The sequence below is a fragment of the Capricornis sumatraensis genome, chromosome 2, assembly GCF_032405125.1.
Source record: "Capricornis sumatraensis isolate serow.1 chromosome 2, serow.2, whole genome shotgun sequence".
NCBI lineage: Eukaryota > Metazoa > Chordata > Mammalia > Artiodactyla > Bovidae > Capricornis > Capricornis sumatraensis.
The window spans coordinates 194,544,022-194,564,917 of NC_091070.1; the positions used below are offsets into that span (position 1 = coordinate 194,544,022).

At 35.7% G+C, this 20,896-nt stretch overlaps 1 protein-coding gene across 1 annotated transcript in view; it reads left to right on the forward strand.

Moving 5' to 3' along the window:
• Nucleotides 1-20,896, forward strand: part of TUT4 (terminal uridylyl transferase 4) — a 135,945-nt gene that overhangs the window by 107,411 nt on the left and 7,638 nt on the right. Inside the window, exons 22-28 of the mRNA XM_068964156.1 lie at nt 4,502-4,579; nt 4,724-4,901; nt 5,405-5,452; nt 5,541-5,623; nt 18,027-18,142; nt 19,042-19,265; nt 20,033-20,133. Of these exons, the coding sequence (XP_068820257.1) occupies nt 4,502-4,579; nt 4,724-4,901; nt 5,405-5,452; nt 5,541-5,623; nt 18,027-18,142; nt 19,042-19,265; nt 20,033-20,133 (828 nt within the window). The remainder of the gene's footprint in view (nt 1-4,501; nt 4,580-4,723; nt 4,902-5,404; nt 5,453-5,540; nt 5,624-18,026; nt 18,143-19,041; nt 19,266-20,032; nt 20,134-20,896) is intronic.

The following is a 20,896-nucleotide window of genomic DNA, read 5'->3' on the forward strand; positions in this document are numbered from 1 at the left end:
CCAACCTGGGTCTTCCTTCCTGCATTGCAGGCAGATTCTTGAGAAGGGAAGCCTGAAGTTTGATTTATTCTGTATATACTTTGGTCAACTTTGTGAATTTTGATTGAGAAAAAAATTCAAGGAAATTCTTTCTTATCTCTGTAAGGTCATGTCAGTTGTATTAAGCATAAGAGTATACATCAAAAGAAACATATTATACTCATATTTACTCAGATTTGGTGACTCATAGAGGCTTGTTATAGCCCATTTATACTGTCTAAAATAGAACCAAAAGAATTCTTAATCATCCATCTGTTCCTCCTCTTTCTTGGCGCAAAGTAAATGTGCAAGCCTTGGGGTGGATCAAAGTCTAATTTCTTAGAAAGGTGGTTATTTTGAGGTAGGCAATAACCATCTGAATTATTTGGAAAATCACATATTCTGATTTCATGTAAACTTTGATCATCATAGCAAAGAAGTATATTGTAAAATAATAAGCCATATTGTGTGCCAGATGGCCTTAGTAAGTTTTTTAAAGTTCTAATGAATGCCATGTGATTTTAACAGCATTTCCTTCCCTCTTTAAACAAATAGTGGGAGAGAAAAAATTTAAATATCCTTTTCTAACAGAAAAGTTTAAGTTGCTTGAATCTATGTTGAGTGATGTTTATTTTTTACCAAGTTTGTTCACTATAGAATATTTAAAATTTTGCATGCATTAGTTAAGCCTGCCAAAGCCAAGGTTATTCTCTATATTAGTCTAATTCTTGTTAAGGCTTTAAATTTGGAGATCTTATGCATAATTGCCCCAATAATATTATAGCAGCTGTTTGCTATACTTTGCTATGCCTTTGATAGACTACTGTGATTAACCCAAATGGAACACAAATTTTGTTTTCATTGTGGTTTGTCTCTGTTCTCTCATGTTACCCATGGATAAAGAACTATTGAGGCAGCATGATATAATGGAAAGACCATGATATAATGGGCAGACCATGATTTTGGAGTCAGAGTTAATTGATCTGAATCCTAATTTTAACATGTGGCCTTCAATAAGCTAGCTGCCTACCACTAGTCTTAATTTTATCTTTTGTAAAAATGTAATAATAGTAGTAGTATTTCAGTGTTGATATAAGGAACAGAGACATCAAATGCTTCTGAATGCAGTAGATGCTAAAGTAGGAGTTTATAAATGGTGGTTGCTTTTATTATTACTTTTATTATTATCATTAGCAGCTTTATTAATATTATTATTGGAAAATTGTAGGTAGGATTGCTGTAGCCCACTTCAAGAACTGTTCCATTATCTGCTTAACAGACAGTGATTGATGAAATGAGAGACAGTCCATGGAATGTTTTCCATCATAATGAGCTCTGATTGTGGGGGGCTTTGTGATACATATGAACTGATGATAAATGGATTTTTGCTTCTGGCCTTTTTTGCTTGTCATATGGGACCCCATTGTCCATTGCTCTGGCATCATTTAAGTATTGATCATTGGCATCGATCAACTTTTAAGGGTAAGGATATGTTTAATGAAGCTGATGATCTTTGACTCCATTTGTAACTGAACTTAGACTTTAAGTGACTGGGTATAATAACTAAGGCTCTGCTGAGTGTTATTCATGATCAACAACACAGAATTCTTTAGGTCAAAGGAGCTTTCCTAAGCAAGATGATTTTGCTGTATTCTAGCAATCATTGTAAGTAAAAGTAAATTTTTACATAAAAATTGATACAAAGAGAAGATTAGGGAGTGTTAGTCACAATTGATATTATGAACTATGTTTTCTTAGCTTCTGTCAGCTTAAAAATTGAAATTGGATGGATGAACCATGAGGACATTATGCTAAGTGAAATGAACCAGTCACAAAAGGACAAATACTATATGATTCCACTTATAGGAGGTACCTAGGGTAGTCAGATACATGGAGACAGAAAGTAGAATGGTGGTTGCCAGGGCTGGAGAGAGGCATGGGAAACTATTGTTTAATAGGTTCAGAGTTTCATTTGTGTAAGATGAGAAAAATTCTGTGGATGGATAATGGTGATGGTTGCACAGTGATGTGAATGTACTTCATGCCACTGAACTGTACTCTTACAAATGCTTGAAGATGATAAGCTTTATGTATATTTTACCACAACTAAACAATTATAGTTTAACTATTCCAGTAGATATTAGAATATCATAATACAAAATAAGAAAGACTTATTTGGTGAGGTTTTAGAAGGAAGACTTGAGTGCTTGAGTAGAGGATGATTGGCGTTGAGAGAAAGAAAAAGAAACAAAGAAAGTGGGGCCTTCTTTCCTGATCTAGTGGAAAAGACTCCACGCTCCCAATGCAGGGGGCCCAGGTTTTATCCCTGGGAGGGGAACTAGATCCTATGCTGGAACGAGGTGTTTGCGTGCCAAAACTAAAGATCCCACATGCTGCAACTAAGACCCTATGTAGCCAAATAAATGATAAATTTTTAAGACAAGAAAGAGAACGTAGATGTGTTTTGTATGTGTGTGTGTGTGTGTGTGTGTGTGTTTAAGAGAAAGAGAGGACAATATTAGTACTTCTAAGGGCTGAAACAGTGAAAAGTTAGGCACTGTGAAACATGATAGTTCATTAAAACAGGTGGCAAATCACTGATTAAAGGCTCTCCAGAGCCCTCAGGTTCAGTTTACTGTGTTACTAGCCAACATGATTGGGTTTGGATGTTGGTTATTTCTCAAAAGTAAGAATCTGTTGAAATAATCAAGGTCTAAAGAGGCAGCTTGTATAATAGCACCTTAATCTATGAAGGCATAATGTTATACTTTGGCCTCTTTAAAACCTTCTTTTTCCTTCCTTGAGTGTAGGATCCCATGTCTCTTATTTTAGATGTTAATACCTGTAATTGCTGGACTTTCTGTTTTTTGATTTATGGAATGTTGGAATTTATGCTAGATGATTCTTGGTAACTGTGTTTGTTTAAATTAAATGTAAATACTAAAAAGCCAGGTATTAGTTTAGGTCCCCGGAGACCTGATCTTTATGTAAACATGCTTACAGAGTAAATATATTCATTCACAGATATGTATTAAGTATTCTCTATATGGCAGACTTTGATGTAGTAGGAATTTTGGCTCTAGATGTCAGTTATAGTCCTTGCCCACAAGGAGCTTAAACCTAAGAGTGAAACTAGAGGGACAGACATGCAGTTAATTTTATAATTAACTGTCTCATTTAAAATGGAAGGAGCCATGGGGAGCACCGTATCTAGTGGTTTTAAAGTATATTTTGATAAGTTCTGTGCTTAGTCAGACTGCTCAGTCATGCCCAACTCTTTGCAACCCCATGAACAATAGCTCACCAGGCTCCTATGTCCATGGGGATTCTCCAGGCAAGAATACTGGAGTGGATTGCCATGCCCTCCTCCAGGGAATCTTACCAACCCAGGGATCTAACCCAGGTCTTCCGCATTGCAGGTGGATTCTTTACCGTCTGAGCCACCAGGGAAGCCCTGACAAGCTCTACAAGCTCCTTAAAGTGTGTGTGATGAGTGGAGGAAGGAAAAGATAGGCTGTGATTTTCTCCACTCAGGCTTTTATCAGAGTACCTCTGTTTTACTGTTGAACTTCCAAGAAGAATCCATTTTAGGAAAGGCTTCTAACAGTTTGACAGAAAAATAAAATTTGAAAACAACTGACCTAATTAATCTAATCTTTTTTTCCCATTGGGAAAACTGAGGATTTGGAAGGATAATTGTCTTGTCCAGAATTATTACTTGGCAGGACTAAGACTAGAAATGCGATCTGCTGACTGTACACGTATCCCAGCTTTTTACTTCATTGCATCTCTTTCTTAAAGCTCCTATAAGAAATAAGTCTCACAATTGCTTATAGAGGTCAGTTGTACCCGTACAATCATCTTATGAAATTCTTTTAGTAGACTAGCATTGTCTTCCCCCCTTTCCTTAGGACAGGAAATTACTATTCATAATTAATCATGAAGATTTCACAATATTTATCAAAATGTCAAGAAAAGCTATCTAATATTCTATTTAAAAGAGAATCAGTGTCCAGGCCCCTTTCAGCCTCATCTGATACACATAACTGATTAAAGATACTAGAGCTGTTCCCCACAACAGCTTCTTTGATTTCCTTAAGGTTTACAGTCAATGAGTATTATCTCTTACGGATTTCTGCATCTCTGATCCTTTGATGAAAATGCCATTTTCACTTATTTTTTCTTTAGTTTTACTTAATTAAACTTGGGCTGGATGTGTTTTGATAGACCAAATAGATAACATCAAATGTATCATTTGGAGAGTCGCGCTCTCAAGATACCCTTTCCCAGCTTTGGTCTTTCAGATACATTTTATTCATTTTCATTAATAACTTGACATCAAATTATACCATCTTGACATGTTCCTTTTGGAATAAATATTTCAATATGTCTTTATATGTAAATTCTGAAATGATGTGAAGGTATTTAGGCTTTGAGTTGGATGACTTGAAATCTAATAATGAAATTGATTTTCTTAATGCAGATCTTTGACGGAAAACAGATTCCACAGAGAATGGTTGATGGATGGAATGCTTTTTTCTTTGATAAAACAGAAGAACTGGTAATTTCTTCTTAGTTTTTATGTTGTGGAATGTTCACGGATACATGTTAGGATTTGCATAATTTAATAATTTTACTTGGATTTGGTATCTATATTTTGGATAAGTATAGATATGTCACTCTCCTTTTTTTCTTCTTACCTTAGAAAAAACGTTTACCTTCACTTGGGAAGAACACAGAAACATTAGGAGAGCTTTGGTTGGGACTGCTTCGCTTCTATACTGAAGAATTTGATTTCAAAGAATATGTAATTAGTATTCGGCAGAAAAAACTGTTGACAACTTTTGAGAAGCAGTGGACATCCAAATGTATTGCCATTGAAGGTAATCATTCAGCTGATATTAATTTAGGAACAAAACAAAGCAAAATAAGACAAAGGCAGAATTTTAAAAATTTATTTTTAATTAAACAATAATTGCTTTATACTGTTGCTTTGGTTTCTGCCATACATCAACATGAATTAGCCATAAGTATACATATGTCCACTCCCTCTTGAACTTTGCTCCCACCTCTCACTCTTCCCACCCCGCTGGGTTGTTATAGAATCTGAATTTGAGTTCTCTGAGTCATACAGCAAATTTCCTTTGAAAAGCTAGAATTTTATTTGGCTAATGAAATTGAGAGGGAAACTGAAACACATTAGAATTTGGAAGATATTTCCTTTTGTATTTTTTTTAATCAGTTTCCATCCTTTAATCTGTAATTATAAAAAAATAATTTCTGACTTTGGTCTGTGTTACTTAGTATTAGACTCTAGTTATGGTTACTAAGTATATTTATGTTACAGTGAGCTTCTTAATTAAAGAATAAAATATTTCTTTTCTAGACCCTTTTGATTTGAATCATAACCTTGGTGCTGGAGTTTCTAGAAAAAGTAAGTTTTAAATATAGAAATAACCTGCTTTTAACGCTCTTACACATTAAGGTCTGGATCTTCATTGTTTTTCTTCTTTCTTCAATAGTGACCAATTTCATCATGAAAGCATTTATCAATGGAAGGAAACTTTTTGGTACCCCCTTTTACCCACTCATTGGCAGAGAAGCTGTAAGTTTACATAATTCGAATTCATGAGTCTTTTCTGTTTTCCTGTAGAACTTTTTTTTAGTAGTATAAGAAACCTAATCCTGTTACAAGTTGGTGTTAGGAATAGGGGAAAAGATGGTTATAACTCCCTCTGTCTTTTCTTATTGCACTTACCATAGTCTATAGTGAGATATCTATTGGCTGTATTTTATCTGCTTTTTTAATCCATTTGTTAAATTCTGTCTCCCACTACACTGCATAGCTCCATGAGGACAGAGCCCATGTCTGTAAGGTTTACCATGATATTGCCAGTGCTTGTCATAATTTCTGGCACATAGGATGCATCAAATAAGCATTTGTTAAATAAGTGAGGGTTGATAGGACTCAGGATCTTTTAATTTTGAATCTGAGGTGCTCCCTACTGCCTCTCTTCTGTCTCTAGAAATCTTGGTGAAAATACAAACAGAGAAGTCAGTACCAAAGTATCAATGTGAGAGTGAAAGGGTTAGTTGCTCAGTCATGTCTGACTCCTTGCAATGCTATGGACTGTATGAAGCCCACCAGGTTCCTCTGTCCATGGGATTTCCCAGGCAAGAATACTATAGTGCATAGTCATTCTCTTCTTCTAGGAGGTCTTCCTAACCCAGGGATCAAACCCAAGTCTCCTGCACTGTAGACAGATTATTGTCTGAGCCACCGGGGAAGCCCAGAGTATTGATAAAACTATTATTTGCTGAGGCTTCTGCTTTAATTGTGATACAGCCCTTGGTAAGCTGAACTAATGGCATGGAACTAAGAGGATTCCTTTTACCTGAACTGGGGGTTGTAGTGTCCCCCATTCCTCTTGGTCTTATCTGGTTTAGGTTGCTTTCTAATGGGAGGATACCACAGTCTCACAGAGAAAGAAGGAAGAAATCTCAAAAGAGAAACAATGTCTCTGTTATTGCATAATGAATATCTTAGATCTTGTTCAGTTTCATCACTCTTTCTTGTTGGGGTGAGAAAAGCAGAAAAAGTCTAGAGCTTTTTTCCCTTGAAGCATTTTTGATAGTCCCGATTCATAGGCAGCGGGGGTGATAATAATTGTAATCAAAATAAAGTAACAGTAAAATTTGACATGGCGCAAAAGTCATGTAGAAGCAAAATATCTAACAAAAGGAAAATACAGTGATAATTTTACTGATATATTAAAATAGCAATAAATGAAAAGCACAGTCAAATCAGGACAAATATGGTGACGCGCTGATAAAGTGTTTTACTTGAAAATCATGGAAATTCTATTAGTATGTGTGCATGCATGTGTTTGGTAGAAACCTAGCAGTTTCATACAGTCAGACTTTTTAGTGAAATACTAACATAAAGTCCTCTTAAATGTGATTTGGCATAAGAGCCTATCAGAAGGGGTGTATGATTCTCCCAATCATCTTTTAATTTGCTTTATTCTACTTTAAAAGTCAATATATGGTATTTTAGAGCTTGAGTATACCAGTTTAACTCTTCTCCTTAAATGGACATTTAAGTTGGTATCAGTGTTCTGATACTGTAGAAAAATAACCTTGTTATATAGTTTTTCATGCTTAATATTTTCCATAGTAAAGTTCATTCTTTCTACACATACTGAATTCCTGATTTGTACCTATTTCTTTGATATGTACTAGGATTATAACAGCATATAGAATACATGTGTTTCATCCCCTTAGATTCTAGTGAAAATGAAGACCAAGTATATTTTCTGTACTTTCACCTTTCTTGCTCACTGAAATATCCCCATTTCAACCATTCTTCTATTTATTAGGTTCTCTGACATATTAATCCATTTTCTCCCAATCTGTCAGTTACCTTCTGTTTTCATTTTTTCCTCTCCATTTAACTCATGTTCCTTGGTCTACCTGTGGCATATACTTTATATTCCTTTGTACCATTGTCCTTCTTTTGCATTGTTGTGTGTTCAGCTTTACATGAACTCAGCCATCCACCATCTGTTTACGCTTGGACTAAGCACCGATGGAACAAAGTCTTAAAGCTAAGCAGTTTATAGCACAACTATAAATTAATGTTCACCAGCCTCAACTGGACTTTCAATACTATCTGACATTCTTACTACATTTCTTTAGTTACCTCTGTCTCCCATTCAATAGGGACTATTCCAAGTTTTATTTATTTTACTCAAAATTCAGTGCCCAATTTGTTTTGTCTCATCTTTCTTCTCTGCCTTTCTCACACTTGGATGTTGTCCTTTTGAGGCAGAGATGGTATTAAATAGATATTCTTCAACTTTCTGCTACCATATCTATAAGTCTGCTTGTATCTTCAGATATCTCTTCTTTTTTAAAAAAAATTTGATTTCATATTGGAACATAGTTGATTAAAAATGTTGTATCAGTTTCAGGTATATGGCAAGGTGATTCAGTTATACATATACGTGTAGCTATTCTTTTTTAAATTTCTATTTAGATTATTACAGACTATTGAGTAGGTCCTTGTACAGATACATACAGTTGGTTATCTATTTGAATATAGTATTGTGTACGTGTTAATCCGAAACTCCCAATCTGTCTTTCTCCCCCTGCCCCTCCATAACCATAAGTTCATTCTCTGAGTCTGTGAGAATGTTTTGTAAATAAGCTCATTTGTATCTTGTTTTTTTTTTAGAATTCACATGTAAGCAATATCACATGATATTTGTCATTCTCTGTCTGACTTTCTTCACTTAGTATGAAAATGCCCAGGTTCATCTACGTTGCTGCAGATGGCATTATTTCGTTCTTTTTAATGGCTAACTTTCCATTGTATGTATGTACCACATCTTTATCCACTCACTTGTCAGTGGACATTTAGGTGGCTTCCATGTCTGCTATTGTAAATAGTGCTGCAGTGAACATTTGGGTGCATATATTTTCTAGAATTATCATTTTCTCTCGATATATGTCCCAGGATTGGGATTGCTGGATCCTATGGTATCCCTGTTTTTAGTTTCTCTTTGTTTTTGTTTTTTTTAATTTTGTTTTAAATTGGAGAATAATTGCTTTACTATGTTGTGTTGGTTTCTGTCATACATCAAGGTGAATCAACCGTAAGTATACATACATACCCTTCCTCTTGAGCTTCCCTCCCAACCCCACCCCAGATCTGTGCCTCTAGGTCATTACAGAGCACCAAGTTGTGCTCCCTGTGTTCTACAGCAACTTCCCACTAGCCATCTGTCTTACACATGGCAGTGTATATGTTTCTATGCTGCTCTCTCAATTTGTCTATTTTTAGTTTTTTAAGGAAGCTCCATACTGTTCTTCATAGTGTCTGTACCAATTCATATTCCCACCAATAGTGTAGGAAGGTTCCCTTTTCTCTACACCTTCTCCAGCATTTATTGTTTGTAGATTTTTTGATGATGGCCATCCTAACTGATGTGAGATGATACCTCATTGTAGTTTTTGATTTGCATTTCTCTAATAATTAGCAGTGCTGATCATCTTTTCTTGTGCCTCTTGGCCATCTATATGTCTTCTTATGATTGGGTTGTTTTTTTTTTTTTAATTGAGCTGCATGAGCTGTTTGTAAATTTTGGAGACTAATCCTTATCCATCGCATCATTTGCAAATATTTTCTCCCATTCTTTGAGTTGTCTTTTCATTTTGTTTATGGTTTCCTTTGTTGTGCAAAAGATTTTGAGTTTAAGTTACATTTGTTTATTTTTTAATTTCCATTACTCTCGGAGATGGCTCAGAAAAGATGTTGCTGCAATTTATGTAAAAGTGTGTTCTGCCTGTGTTTTCCTCTTAACTTGTTTTATAGTATCAGGTCATACATTTAGGTCTTTAATCAGTTTTTGTGTATGGTGTTAAAGAATGTTCCAATTTCATTTTTTTTACTTGCAGCTGTGCAGTTTTTGGAGCACCATTTGTTGAAGAGACTGTCTTTCCTCCATTGTATAGTCTTGCCTCCTTTGTCATAGATTAATTGACCATAGTTGCATGGGTTTATTTCTGGGGTTTACATTTTGGTCCGTTAATCTGTATTTCTGTTTTTGTGCCAGTACCATACTATTTTGATGACTGTATCTTTGTAGTACACAGTCTGATGTCAGGAAGCCTGATTTCTCCAGCTCTGTTTTTCTTTCTCAACATTGCTTTGGCTATTCTGGGTCTTTTGTGTCTCCATACAAGTTTTAAGATTTTTTTTGTTCTAGTTCTGTAGAAAATGCCATTGGTAATTTGATAGGGATTACATTAAATCTGTAGATTGCCTTGGGTAGGATAATCATTTTGACAATATTGATTATTCCAATTCAAGAACATGGTATATCTTCCCATCTGTTTGTGTCATCTTTGATTTCTTTCATCAGTGTCTTATAGTTTCAGAGTACAGGTCTTTTCTCTCCTTGGGTAGGCTTAATCCTTGGTAATTTTTTCTTTTTGATATGATGATAAATGGGATTGTTTCTTTAGTTTCTCCTTCTGGTCTTTCATTGTTAGTATATAGAAATGCAAGATTTATGTGTATTTTACATCCTGCTGCTGCTGAGTCGCTTCAGTCGTGTCCGACTCTGCATGACCCCATAGACGGCAGCCCACCAGGCTCCCCCGTCCCTGGGATTCTCCAGGCAAGAACACTGGAGTGGGTTGCCATTTCCTTCTCCAGTGCATGAAAGTGAAAAGTGAAAGTGAAGCCTCTCAGTCATGTCTGACTCTTAGCGACCCCATGGACTGAAGCCTACCAGGCTCCTCTGTCCATGGGATTTTCCAGGCAAAGAATACTGGAGTGGGGTACCATTGCCAAATTCATTGATAGTTTTCTGGTGGCATCTTTAGGATTTTCTGTGTATAGTATGTCATCTAAAACAGTGACAGTTTTACCTCTTTTCCAATTTATATTCCTTTTATTTCTTTTTCTTCTCTGATTTGTCATGGCTAGGACTTCCAAAATTATGTAGAATAGAAGTGGTGAGAATACAGATATTCTTGTCATGTTCCAAATCTAAGAGGTAACGCTTTCAGCTTTTCACCACTGAGTATGATATTAACTACAGGCTTGTCATATATGGCCTTTATTATGTTGAGATATGTTCCCTCTTTGCCCACTTTCTGGAGAGTTTTTATCACAAATAGGTGTTGAATTTTGTTTAAAGATTTTTCTGCATTTGCTGAGATGATTGTATGGCTTTTATTTTATTTGTTGATGTGGTGTATCATACTGATTGATTTGCAGATATTGAAAAATCCTTGCATCCCTGGTATAAATCCCAATTGATCATGGTGTGTGATCCTTTTAATATATTATTGGATTCAGATTGCTAGTATTTTTTGTTAAGGATTTTTGTGTCTATGTTCATCAGTGATAGTGACCTATAAATTTTTTTTGGTAATATCTTTGATTTTGGTTTCAGTATGGTGATGGCCTTATAGAATGAGTTTGGGAGTATTCATTTCTCTGCATTTTTTTGGGAATAGTTTCGGAAGAATAAGTGTCAACTCTTCTCTAAGTGATAGAATTAATCTGTGATGCCATCTGGTCCTGGACTTTTGTTTATTGGAAGTTTATATTTCTTTGTGGTTCAGTCTTAGGAGACTGTGCCTTTCTAAGAATTTGTCCATTTCTTCCAGGTTGTCTACTTTATTGGCATATAGTTGTTTGTAGTAGTCTTTTATGATCCTTTGTATTTCTCTGGTGTCTATTGTTACTTCTCCTTTATAATTTCTAATTTTGTTGATTTAAGCTCTTTTTTCTTGAAAAGTCTGGCTGAAGGTTTATCAGTTTTGTTTATCTTTTCAAAGAATCAGCTTTTTGTTTCATTGATTTTATTGATTTTGTTCATTTATACTTCTGCTCTGATCTTTCTTTCTTTCCTTCTACTAACTTTGGGTTTTGTTTATTCTTTTTTCTCTGTTGGCTTTAGACATAAAATTAGGTTGTTTATTTGTGAATTTTCTTGTTTCCTGAGGTAAGATTGTATTGCTATAAATTTCTCAGAACTGCGTTTATCATGTCCCTAGGTTTTGGATCATTGTGCTTTCATTTTCATTTGACTCTAGGTAATTTTTATGTCCTTTTTGATTTCTTCAGTGATCCATTGATTGTTTAATAAGCATATTCTTTAGCTTCCATGTATTTGTGTTTTTTTAGTTTTTTTTCCTATAGTTGATTCCTAATCTCATAGCAATGTGGTTAGAAAAGATGCTTGATATGATTTTAATTTTCTTAAATTTATTGAAGCTTACTTTGTGACCCAGCCTGTCATTAATCCTGGAGAATGTTCCATGGCCTCTTGAGAAAAGTGTGTATTCTGCTGGTTTTGAAAGGATACTCTGTAAATGTCAATGAAGGTGGTCTGGTCTAATGTATCATTTAAGGCCTGTGTTTCTGTATTAATCTTCTTTCTAGATAATCTGTCCATTGATATAAATGGAGTATTTTTAAGTCCCCCACTATTAATTACATTACTGTTGATTTCTCCTTTAATGGTGGTTAGTATTTGCCTTATATATTGGGGTGCTCTGTATTGGGTAAGTATTTATTTACAATTGTTATAGCTTCTTCTTGGAATGATCGCTTGATCATTATGTAGTGTCCTTCTTTTGGCTCTTTTATTTTGTCTATTTTGAAGTCTCTTTAGTCTGAGAAAAATATTGCTATTCCAGCTATCTTTTAATTTACATTTGCACAGAGTGCCTTTTTCCATCCCCTCACTTTCAGTCTGTATGTGTCCCTAGATGTGAAGTGGGTCTCTTGTAGATATCATGTATATGGATCTTCTTTTTGTATCCATTCACCTCTATTTCTTTTGGTTAGAGCACTAAAGCCATTTAATGTTTAAGGTAATTACCAGTATATATGCTGCTATTGCCATTTTCTTAATTGGTTTGGATTTGCTTTGTCGGTCTTTTTTGTTCCCTTCCTGTTTTGTTCCAGTAGTCATGTATGGATGTGAGAGTTGGACTATAAAGAAAGCTGAGTGCCAAAGAATTGATGCTTTTGAACTGTGGTGTTGCAGAAGTATCTTGAGAGTCCCTTGGACTGCAAGGAGATCCAACCAGTCCATCCTAAAGGAAATCAGTCCATCCTAAAGGAAATCAGTCCTGGGCATTCATTGGAAGGACTGATGTTGAAGCTGCAACTCCAATATTTTGGCTACCTCATGCAAAGAACTGACTCATTTGAAAAGACCCTGATGCTGGGAAAGATTGAAGGCAGGAGGAGAATGGGATGACAATGGATGAGATGGTTAGATGGCATCACTGACTCAATGGGCATGAGTTTGGGTGAACTCTGGGAGTTGGTGATGGACAGGGAGGCCTGGCGTGCTGTGGTTCATGAAGTCGCAAAGAGTCGGACACGACTGAGTGACTGAACTGTTTTGTTCTCTTGTCTTGTGATTTGATGACTAAATTTAGTGTTGTATTTGGATTCCATTTTCATTTTTGTATATGTAGATTTTCAGTTTGTGGTTACCATGAGGTTTTGATATTCATTTCAGTTCAGTTGCTCAGTCATGTCTTGACTGTTTGCGACCGCATGGACTGCAGCACACCAGGCCTCCCTGTCCATCACCAGCTCTTGGAGTTTACCCAAACTCATGTCCATTGAGTCGGTGATACCATTCAACCATCTCATCCTCTGTCGTCTCCTTCTCCTCCAGCCTTCAATCTTTCCCAGAGTCAGGGTCTTCTCAAATGAGTCAGTTCTTCTCATCAGGTGACCAAAGTATTGGCGTATCAGCTTCAGCATCAGTCCTTCTAATGAATATTCAGGACTTTTTCCTTTTAGAATGGACTGGTTGGATCTCCTTGCAGTCCAAGGAACTCTCAAGAGTCTTCTCCAACCCCACAGTTCAAAAGCAGCAATTCTTCAGTGTTCAGCTTTCTTTATAGTCCAACTCTCACATCCATCCATGACTACTGGAAAAACCGTAGCCTTGACTAGACGGACCTTTGTTGGCAAAGGAATGTCTCTGCTTTTTAATATGCTGTCTAGGTTGGTCACAACTAGTTTGTGGTGACCATGAGGTTTTGATATAGCATTCTGTATATTAAAAAAGATTGTTTTCAGTTGCTGGTCTTTTAATTCAAACTTATTTCCAATATCCTGCCTTTGTGTTCTCCTCTTCTCATAATTATTGGTTTTGATATCACATTTGTGTGCAGGTGATTTCCTACCTTTACTTTGTATTTACTGGTATGCTTTTGCATTCATAATTTTGTTTCCAGTAATTACCTTTTCTTTTCTGCTTGAAGTTCCTTTGGCATTTGTTGCAAAACTGGTCTGGTGGTGCTGAATTTTCTTAGTTTTTTCTTGTTGGTAAAGCTTTTGCTTTCTCTATCAAATCTGAATTGAGAGCCTTGCCGGATGGAGTACTGTTAGTTGTAGGTTCTTTGCATTCATCACTTAAAATATATCATGCCACTCCCTTATTGCCTGCAGACTTTCTGCTGAGAAATCAGCTGATAACCTTATGAGAGTTCCCTCGTATTTGTTGCTTTTAATATTTTAATATTTTTTTCTTTGTTTTTAATTTTTGTCAGTTTGATTCCTATTTGTTTTGGTGTGTTCTTCCTTGGGTTTATTCTACCTGGAACTTTCTGACCTTCCTGGAATTGGATGACTATTTCCTTTCCCATGTTAGGGAAGTTTTCAGCTATTACCTCTTCAAATATTTTCTCAAGTCCCTTCTTTCTTTCTTTTCTTTCTGGGACTACATGATGTGAATGTTTGAGGCTTTTAAAGTTGTCCCAGAGGTCTCTTAGCATGTCTTCATTTCTTTCATTCTTTATTCTTTTCCATGGCAGTGATATCCACCATTCTGATTCTCAGATCACTTATCCTTTCTTCTGCCTCAGTTACTCTGCTGTTGATTCCTCTAGTGTGTTTTTCATTTTGGTTATTGTATTGTTCATCTGTTTGTTAGTTCTTCTGTGTCTTTGTTACACGTTTCTTTCATCTTCTTAATTTGTGCCTCCATTTGTTTTGAGATCTTGGGTCATTTTCACTACCATTAATCTGAAATTTTTTTTTTTAAACCCTGGATTGCATATCTCCACTTCATTTAGTCTTTCTGGGGTTTTATCTTGTTCCTTCATATGGGACATATTCCTCTGTTGTCTCATTTTGTCTAACATTCTGTGATTATAGCTTCAGTTCTGCAGGCTGCAGGATTGTAGTTCTTCTTGTGTCTGCTGTCTGCCATCTGGTGGATGAGGCTGTCTAAGAGGCTTGTGCAGGCTTCCTGGTGGGAGGGTCTCGTTCCTGTCAGCTGGTGGGTGGTGCTGGGTCTTGTCCGTTTGGTGGTCAGGGCCATGCTCAGGAAGACTTTACGTGACCTGTCTGCTGATGGGTGGGGCTGTGTTTCAGTCTTGTTGGTCGATTGGCCTCAGGTGTCCTGGCACTTGAGCCTTCAGGCTGTTGAATGGGATTAAGGTTGTGGGGAGGAAATAGTAGCCTCCAGGAGGACTCACACCAATGCATGTTCATTAAAACTGCTGCTGCAAGTGTCTTTGTTCCCAGAGTGAGCCGCAGCCCCACCCCCCGTCTCTGCCAAAGACCCTCCAATAATAGCAGGTAGATCTAGCCCAGTTTCTTATGAAGTCACTGTTTTTTCCCCTGGGTCCTGGTACCTGGAGGTCCTTGTGTACTCCTTCTCAGAGTGGAATTTCTGTTTTTCCCAGTTCTGTGGAATTTCTGCAATCAAGTCCCACTGGACTTCAAAGTTAGATTCTCTGGGGGTTTCTCTTCCTGTTACCAGATCCTCAGGCTGGGAAGCCTGACATGAAGTTCAGGGCTTACAGTCCTGTGGTAGAACTCCTGTGGTATAATTATTTTCCAGTTTGTGAGTTGCCCACACAGCAGGTATGGGATTCGATTTTGCTGCAGTTGTGCCTCTCCTACAGTTTTGTTGAGGCTTCTTCATCTTTGGATATAGGTGTCTCTTTTGGTGGGTTCCAGCCTTTTTGTTTTTATTATTCAGTGGTTGTTCAGCAGTTAGTTGTTATTTTGGTGTTCCTCTAAGAAGGGAGCTTCCCTGGTAGCTCATTTGGTAAAGAATCTGCCTGCAAAGAGACCCCAGTTCGATTCCTGGGTCTGGACGATCCCTTGGAGAAGGGAAAGGCTACCCACTCCAGCATTCTGGCCTGGAGAATCCATGGACTGTATAGTCCATGGGATCTCAAAGAGTCAGACCCAACTGAGAAGGGGTGAACTCAATCATTCTACTTCACATCTTTCTGGCCAGTCACCAGATACACCTTTATCAGAGACTAGTCCTTCCATAGGTACTCTAGATCCATTCATTATTTTCTGTACCTTAAAGATTCAGTCTTTTCATCTGTGAAGAATATTTTCAAAGATGAAATAGATAAAATGTAACTGCAGATTAGGATTAACAATTTGCCTTCTATTTTAATGATAGGGAGCACTAACTTTGAACTCCAGTTAAGCAAATGTCTCCTCCAGAAAGTGTTCCTTTTTTGAATTAATAAACTTACATTATAAAAACATTATATTCTGTTATTATTAATATATTTTGAAATTATTCAATAAAATTTTTGTGAGAATTTTCTCTCTTATTTTGTAAGTACCTATATAATATAATGTCTTCAATTTTACCTCAACACCTAAAATTTTAACTATATGGCTCTTCCCAGAAGAAGTTTGCTGACCCCAGGTCAGGCCACCTTAACTAGGAAGGTGGGATGAAGAAAAATTGATTAAAGAGATAGATAATCAGGAATAAAATGGATACAACCTGGTGATTAATTAGAGGTGATGAGTCGAGGAGAAGTCAGGGTGATTTCTTAGATTTTGCCATAAGCAACCAGGTAAATTATGAAAGGCTTTCATTTTTGTCTTATCAGAAAAAATGATAATGAAGAGTTTAATAAATTATATTGACTTCATCAGTAGTAAATGTAAAGAATTATATTGTGTTCTTTTTTAGAAATACAGTTTTACTGAGAAATAATTCATGTACTTTAGCGTTCACCTATATAAAGTGAGTAATTCAGTGTTTTTGAGTATTTTTTGCAGGATTGTACAACCATCACCACATCTAATTAGAACATTTTGTCCTCTCTCAAGGAAACTCCTGTCCCAATTAGCAGTCAGTCTTCCTTCCTTTTTCCTCTCACTCTGTTGATTTGCCTATTGTGGATGTTTTATGAAAATGGAATCAGAGTATGTGTAGCCTTTTGTGACTGGTTTCTTTCATTTAGCAGAATGTATTCTGGGTTCATTCAAGCTGTAGTATATATCAGTACTTCATTCTTTTTTTTTATGGTTGAATGATATTCCATTGTATGGTTATATTACATTTTATTTATTAATTCATCAGTTTGTTGGAAATTTGTATTGTTTCTATTCTTTGGCTACTATGAGTAGTGCTGCTATAAATATTTGTGTACAAAATTTTCTGTGGATGTATGTGTTCATTTCTTTTGGGCATATACGTAACAGTAGAATTGTTGGGTCATTTTAATAAGTTTATGTTTAACTTTCTGAGGAGCTACCAAGCTGTTTCTTAAAAGAATTGGACTATTTTATATTTCTACCTGCAATATATGAAGATTCCAGTTTTTTCACATCCTCACAATACTTGTTGCTATCTTTTTTCTTTTCTAATAGCCATGCAGTGGGTGTCTCTCTCTTACACTTTTATCCCTGACATTAGATAGATTTGAAGAAATCAGAGTACTAAGTAGACATGTTCTTTTGCCATCCAAAGATATGGGTATTGTCAGGATAAACTAGTCTTTGTGATAGTGCAAAACTGAACTTAAGCTTAGAAAGATAACAAAGGTAGTAAGATAAAGCAAAAATGAGCTGATTCTTCGAAGACTTGGAAAAATGATTTAAATTCTTACTGGTTCTCTGTATTCTTTTTGGGTATATTCTACTTTGTGTAGTAAATGTTACGTATTCTTGAAATGTTGAATGTAAACCCAGTGATATTTTAAACCAGAGGATTGATTTATTTACATAGAATTCTTTTGTAAAGATACTGATTGTGGAAGTAGCCTGGTGGGGCAGAAAGCATGAGATTTGTTATTAGACTTAGCTTGAAATCCTTTATCTCTTACTAGCTTTTTTTGCTGTGGGAAAATGGCTTGAACTTTCCGAGCCTTGGAGCCTCAGTTTCCTCATCTATAAAATGAGCAGGAAAATAGTATCTACTTTATCGGGATATTACACAAAGATGTTACAGATGAATGAGAAAAAAGTGTGAATGTGAAGTGATTAGTACTGTTAGCAACTGTGATATTGATGATGATAATTCTGAATCTTGTTTTCATATCATGGTTTTAGTTACAGTGAAATACTTGTTGATTTTATTTTGTTTTTGAAAGAATTACTTTTGGGTCCTGGTCTGTTTTCCATTTGGATTTAAAAGTTTACAGTGATTTTTTTTTTTTTCCCTAGTAAAGTTGTATTTTCTTCCTAGGAGTACTTCTTTGATTCCAGAGTATTAACAGATGGAGAACTGGCTCCCAATGATCGATGTTGCCGTGTGTGTGGAAAAATAGGCCACTATATGAAAGACTGCCCCAAAAGGAGAAGGTTGGCAAATGATTATGTATCAACATTGTAGGAAAAATAAATATGAGGCAAATTGAAGGTATAACTGTGTTTAGATATGTTTAAATTGAGAAAGTTTAGAGCTTGAAGTTGACCCTTAGGTAAATGTATATTTGAGTGGTGTTTTGTGAAAGAGTGAGATTTATTCCTGGTACATTGGTGTCTCATGATGTTTATTATTTGTTCATCTATTCATTAAGGCTTTTTAAACTGCAAAAGTATTTATTAACACCTACTGTATGCTGGAAACCTTGCTAGGATCTAAGGGGAAAAAAAGACCAAGATACGAGGTTCTTGCTGAGAACCTCACTGTTACAAAAACAAATAATTAAAAAATAATTAAATGAATCTTTGAGGTATACATTGTAAGATATGCCTATATACTCTTTCCCTTAAGGAATATACATCCTCTGTGCTCCCTGAAAATATGTCTGTGATACTTTCCTGTGTTCTTTATACTATGTTAATAGGCCAGGAAATTCCTTTTTAGTCATCAAGTTTTACGTAATGTAGGGAACTTAGAACTTTTCATACAGAACAAATTTGTAGTTTCCATCACTGCTATTTATTAAATTTAGAGAAGGCATTTACTTTCTCTAATTCTCAAATGTCTTTCTCTATAAAATGGAGATAATAAATAGCCGACTAAGGATTGTAGAATTAAAATTTGCTGTTAAACATTAAAAATTGATATTGTATTATGAAACTACTAGAATACCCAGTGTCTGCCTTATGAGTAGGTATGTGAGAACCCTTGCCTTCAAAAAAGTGCATAAAACAATGGGCATGTTAGTCCCTTTATTGTGAGGCTCTTGTATAGTTTAGTTTATTCTGTAGTTCCCTCGGTTTATAAGTCCCTAGCCCCACATTATTGGTATCAGCAGTTTACTGTTTAGACTAAAGAAGAAAGACAGTGAAGAAGAAAAAGAAGGGAATGAAGAGGAGAAAGACTCCCGAGACCTTCTTGACCCCCGAGACCTCCACGACACTCGAGACTTTAGAGACCCCAGAGACCTCAGATGTTTTATCTGTGGAGATGCAGGACATGTGCGAAGGGAGTGCCCAGAGGTCAAGCTGGCCCGTCAGAGGAATAGCAGTGTGGCAGGTAAATAGAAAAAGCCAAAAATAGTTTTTGGCGAAAATAGTGTCATTTATGTTGATGTCATTGTAAGGACCCTGATTCTTCTCTATTCTAAACATAGCTGTATGATTTTAGGTCTTTTAATTTATTAAAGAGAAAATTTAGGTTTTTATTTTGAATAGTATTTGGATATGTTTAATATCAAGGTCTTAACAGTCTGTTGTATTCAGTCAACTCCCTCCAAGTATTTTTTGGATTTGAGTCATATTCTTTATTTCTCTTGCTATGAAAAGTTAACAAAAGTTAACTACCCACCCACAAAAGTTAATGAGATTGTTTTTCTGGGAACATAGGGGAGAAATTGTATCTCTTCCCATGTCTTTTATGAGAGAGAGATCTGTTCTTATATTTCATAGGGAATTTTATGAATTAGAAACCCAGATGAGAGTTTATTGAAAGAAAAAAACAAAATATATGTGATGATTTCTAGTTATTCAGATTCTTGTTGCCAGAGTTATTTTCTTAAATAAATGTATAATCTTCTTTAGAAAACAGTATGATATTTGTTCTTGTTTCCAGAATCATTGTATTTTTTAATGCTCTAAGGATTGAGAAATGGCTTAAATTAAAAAATGAGTTGTTAAAAAGTTCTTTGCTAACATAATCATAGTTTAAAAGTCCAAGTTTATAAAACCGCAGATTTGAGACTGTTGTACTGAAGAAGGGAGTTTATTGATTATCATTTCTCTGTTATTTTGTCTATTGAATTTCTTTTTAATGTCTTCTCTTAGCAGCCCAGCTGGTCCGCAATCTTGTAAATGCCCAGCAGGTGGCTGGTTCAGCCCAGCAACAAGGTGATCAGTCCATAAGAACTAGGCAGTCCTCAGAATGCGTGAGTACTCTGCTTGCAGATGGGTTGGTCTTGGCAGGAAAACAGCTCTAATTTTGGTGGGTGATAAAGTTGATCTTTGAGATTGGCAAATTCAGTCTTTCAGATTACACAGTGCTTTATAGAGATGTCCTTGGTAGGCACATCAGTTAGAATGGGCATTACTTTTGGAGTAATATAGATCTGAGTTTTAATCTATGGGCAAGATACTTAACTTCAGTGAACCTATTTCTTATTTATAAAATAAGGTAACTAACAAATAAGGTTGTTGGTTGGATTATAATAAGGTAATAACCTTGAGGTTTTAGGTTTTGCATAATGCAAGAATATGGAAGAATATTCTCTAATGAAAGAACACTGTTAATTAAAAATAGACCCCAAAATTGAGATGTATTAAGGGTTTAGTACTGTTAAGGCAGTACATGCATGATATTTCATTTGCTTGAAATTTTGTGCCTTCTCATCGCTGATATGGATACCTAGTGAAATGTATCCTGTAAAAGACAGTATTTAATTAGATTTCTGATTCACAGGTTTCATGTTATCTTTGCTGAGTTGCTCTAACCTTTATCTAAATATGTATTCACCTTGCACATTTTGAATTAGGTAAATACTAATTGAATGCTTATTCTAAATCTGATGTTGTGCTTTAGTGCTTCACACTTGTATCACATTTAATCCTTTGAATGGCCATGTGAAGCGATAGGTATTGGTATGATCAAATTTTACAAATTGGGAAGCTGAGAATAAGAGAAATTAAAAGATT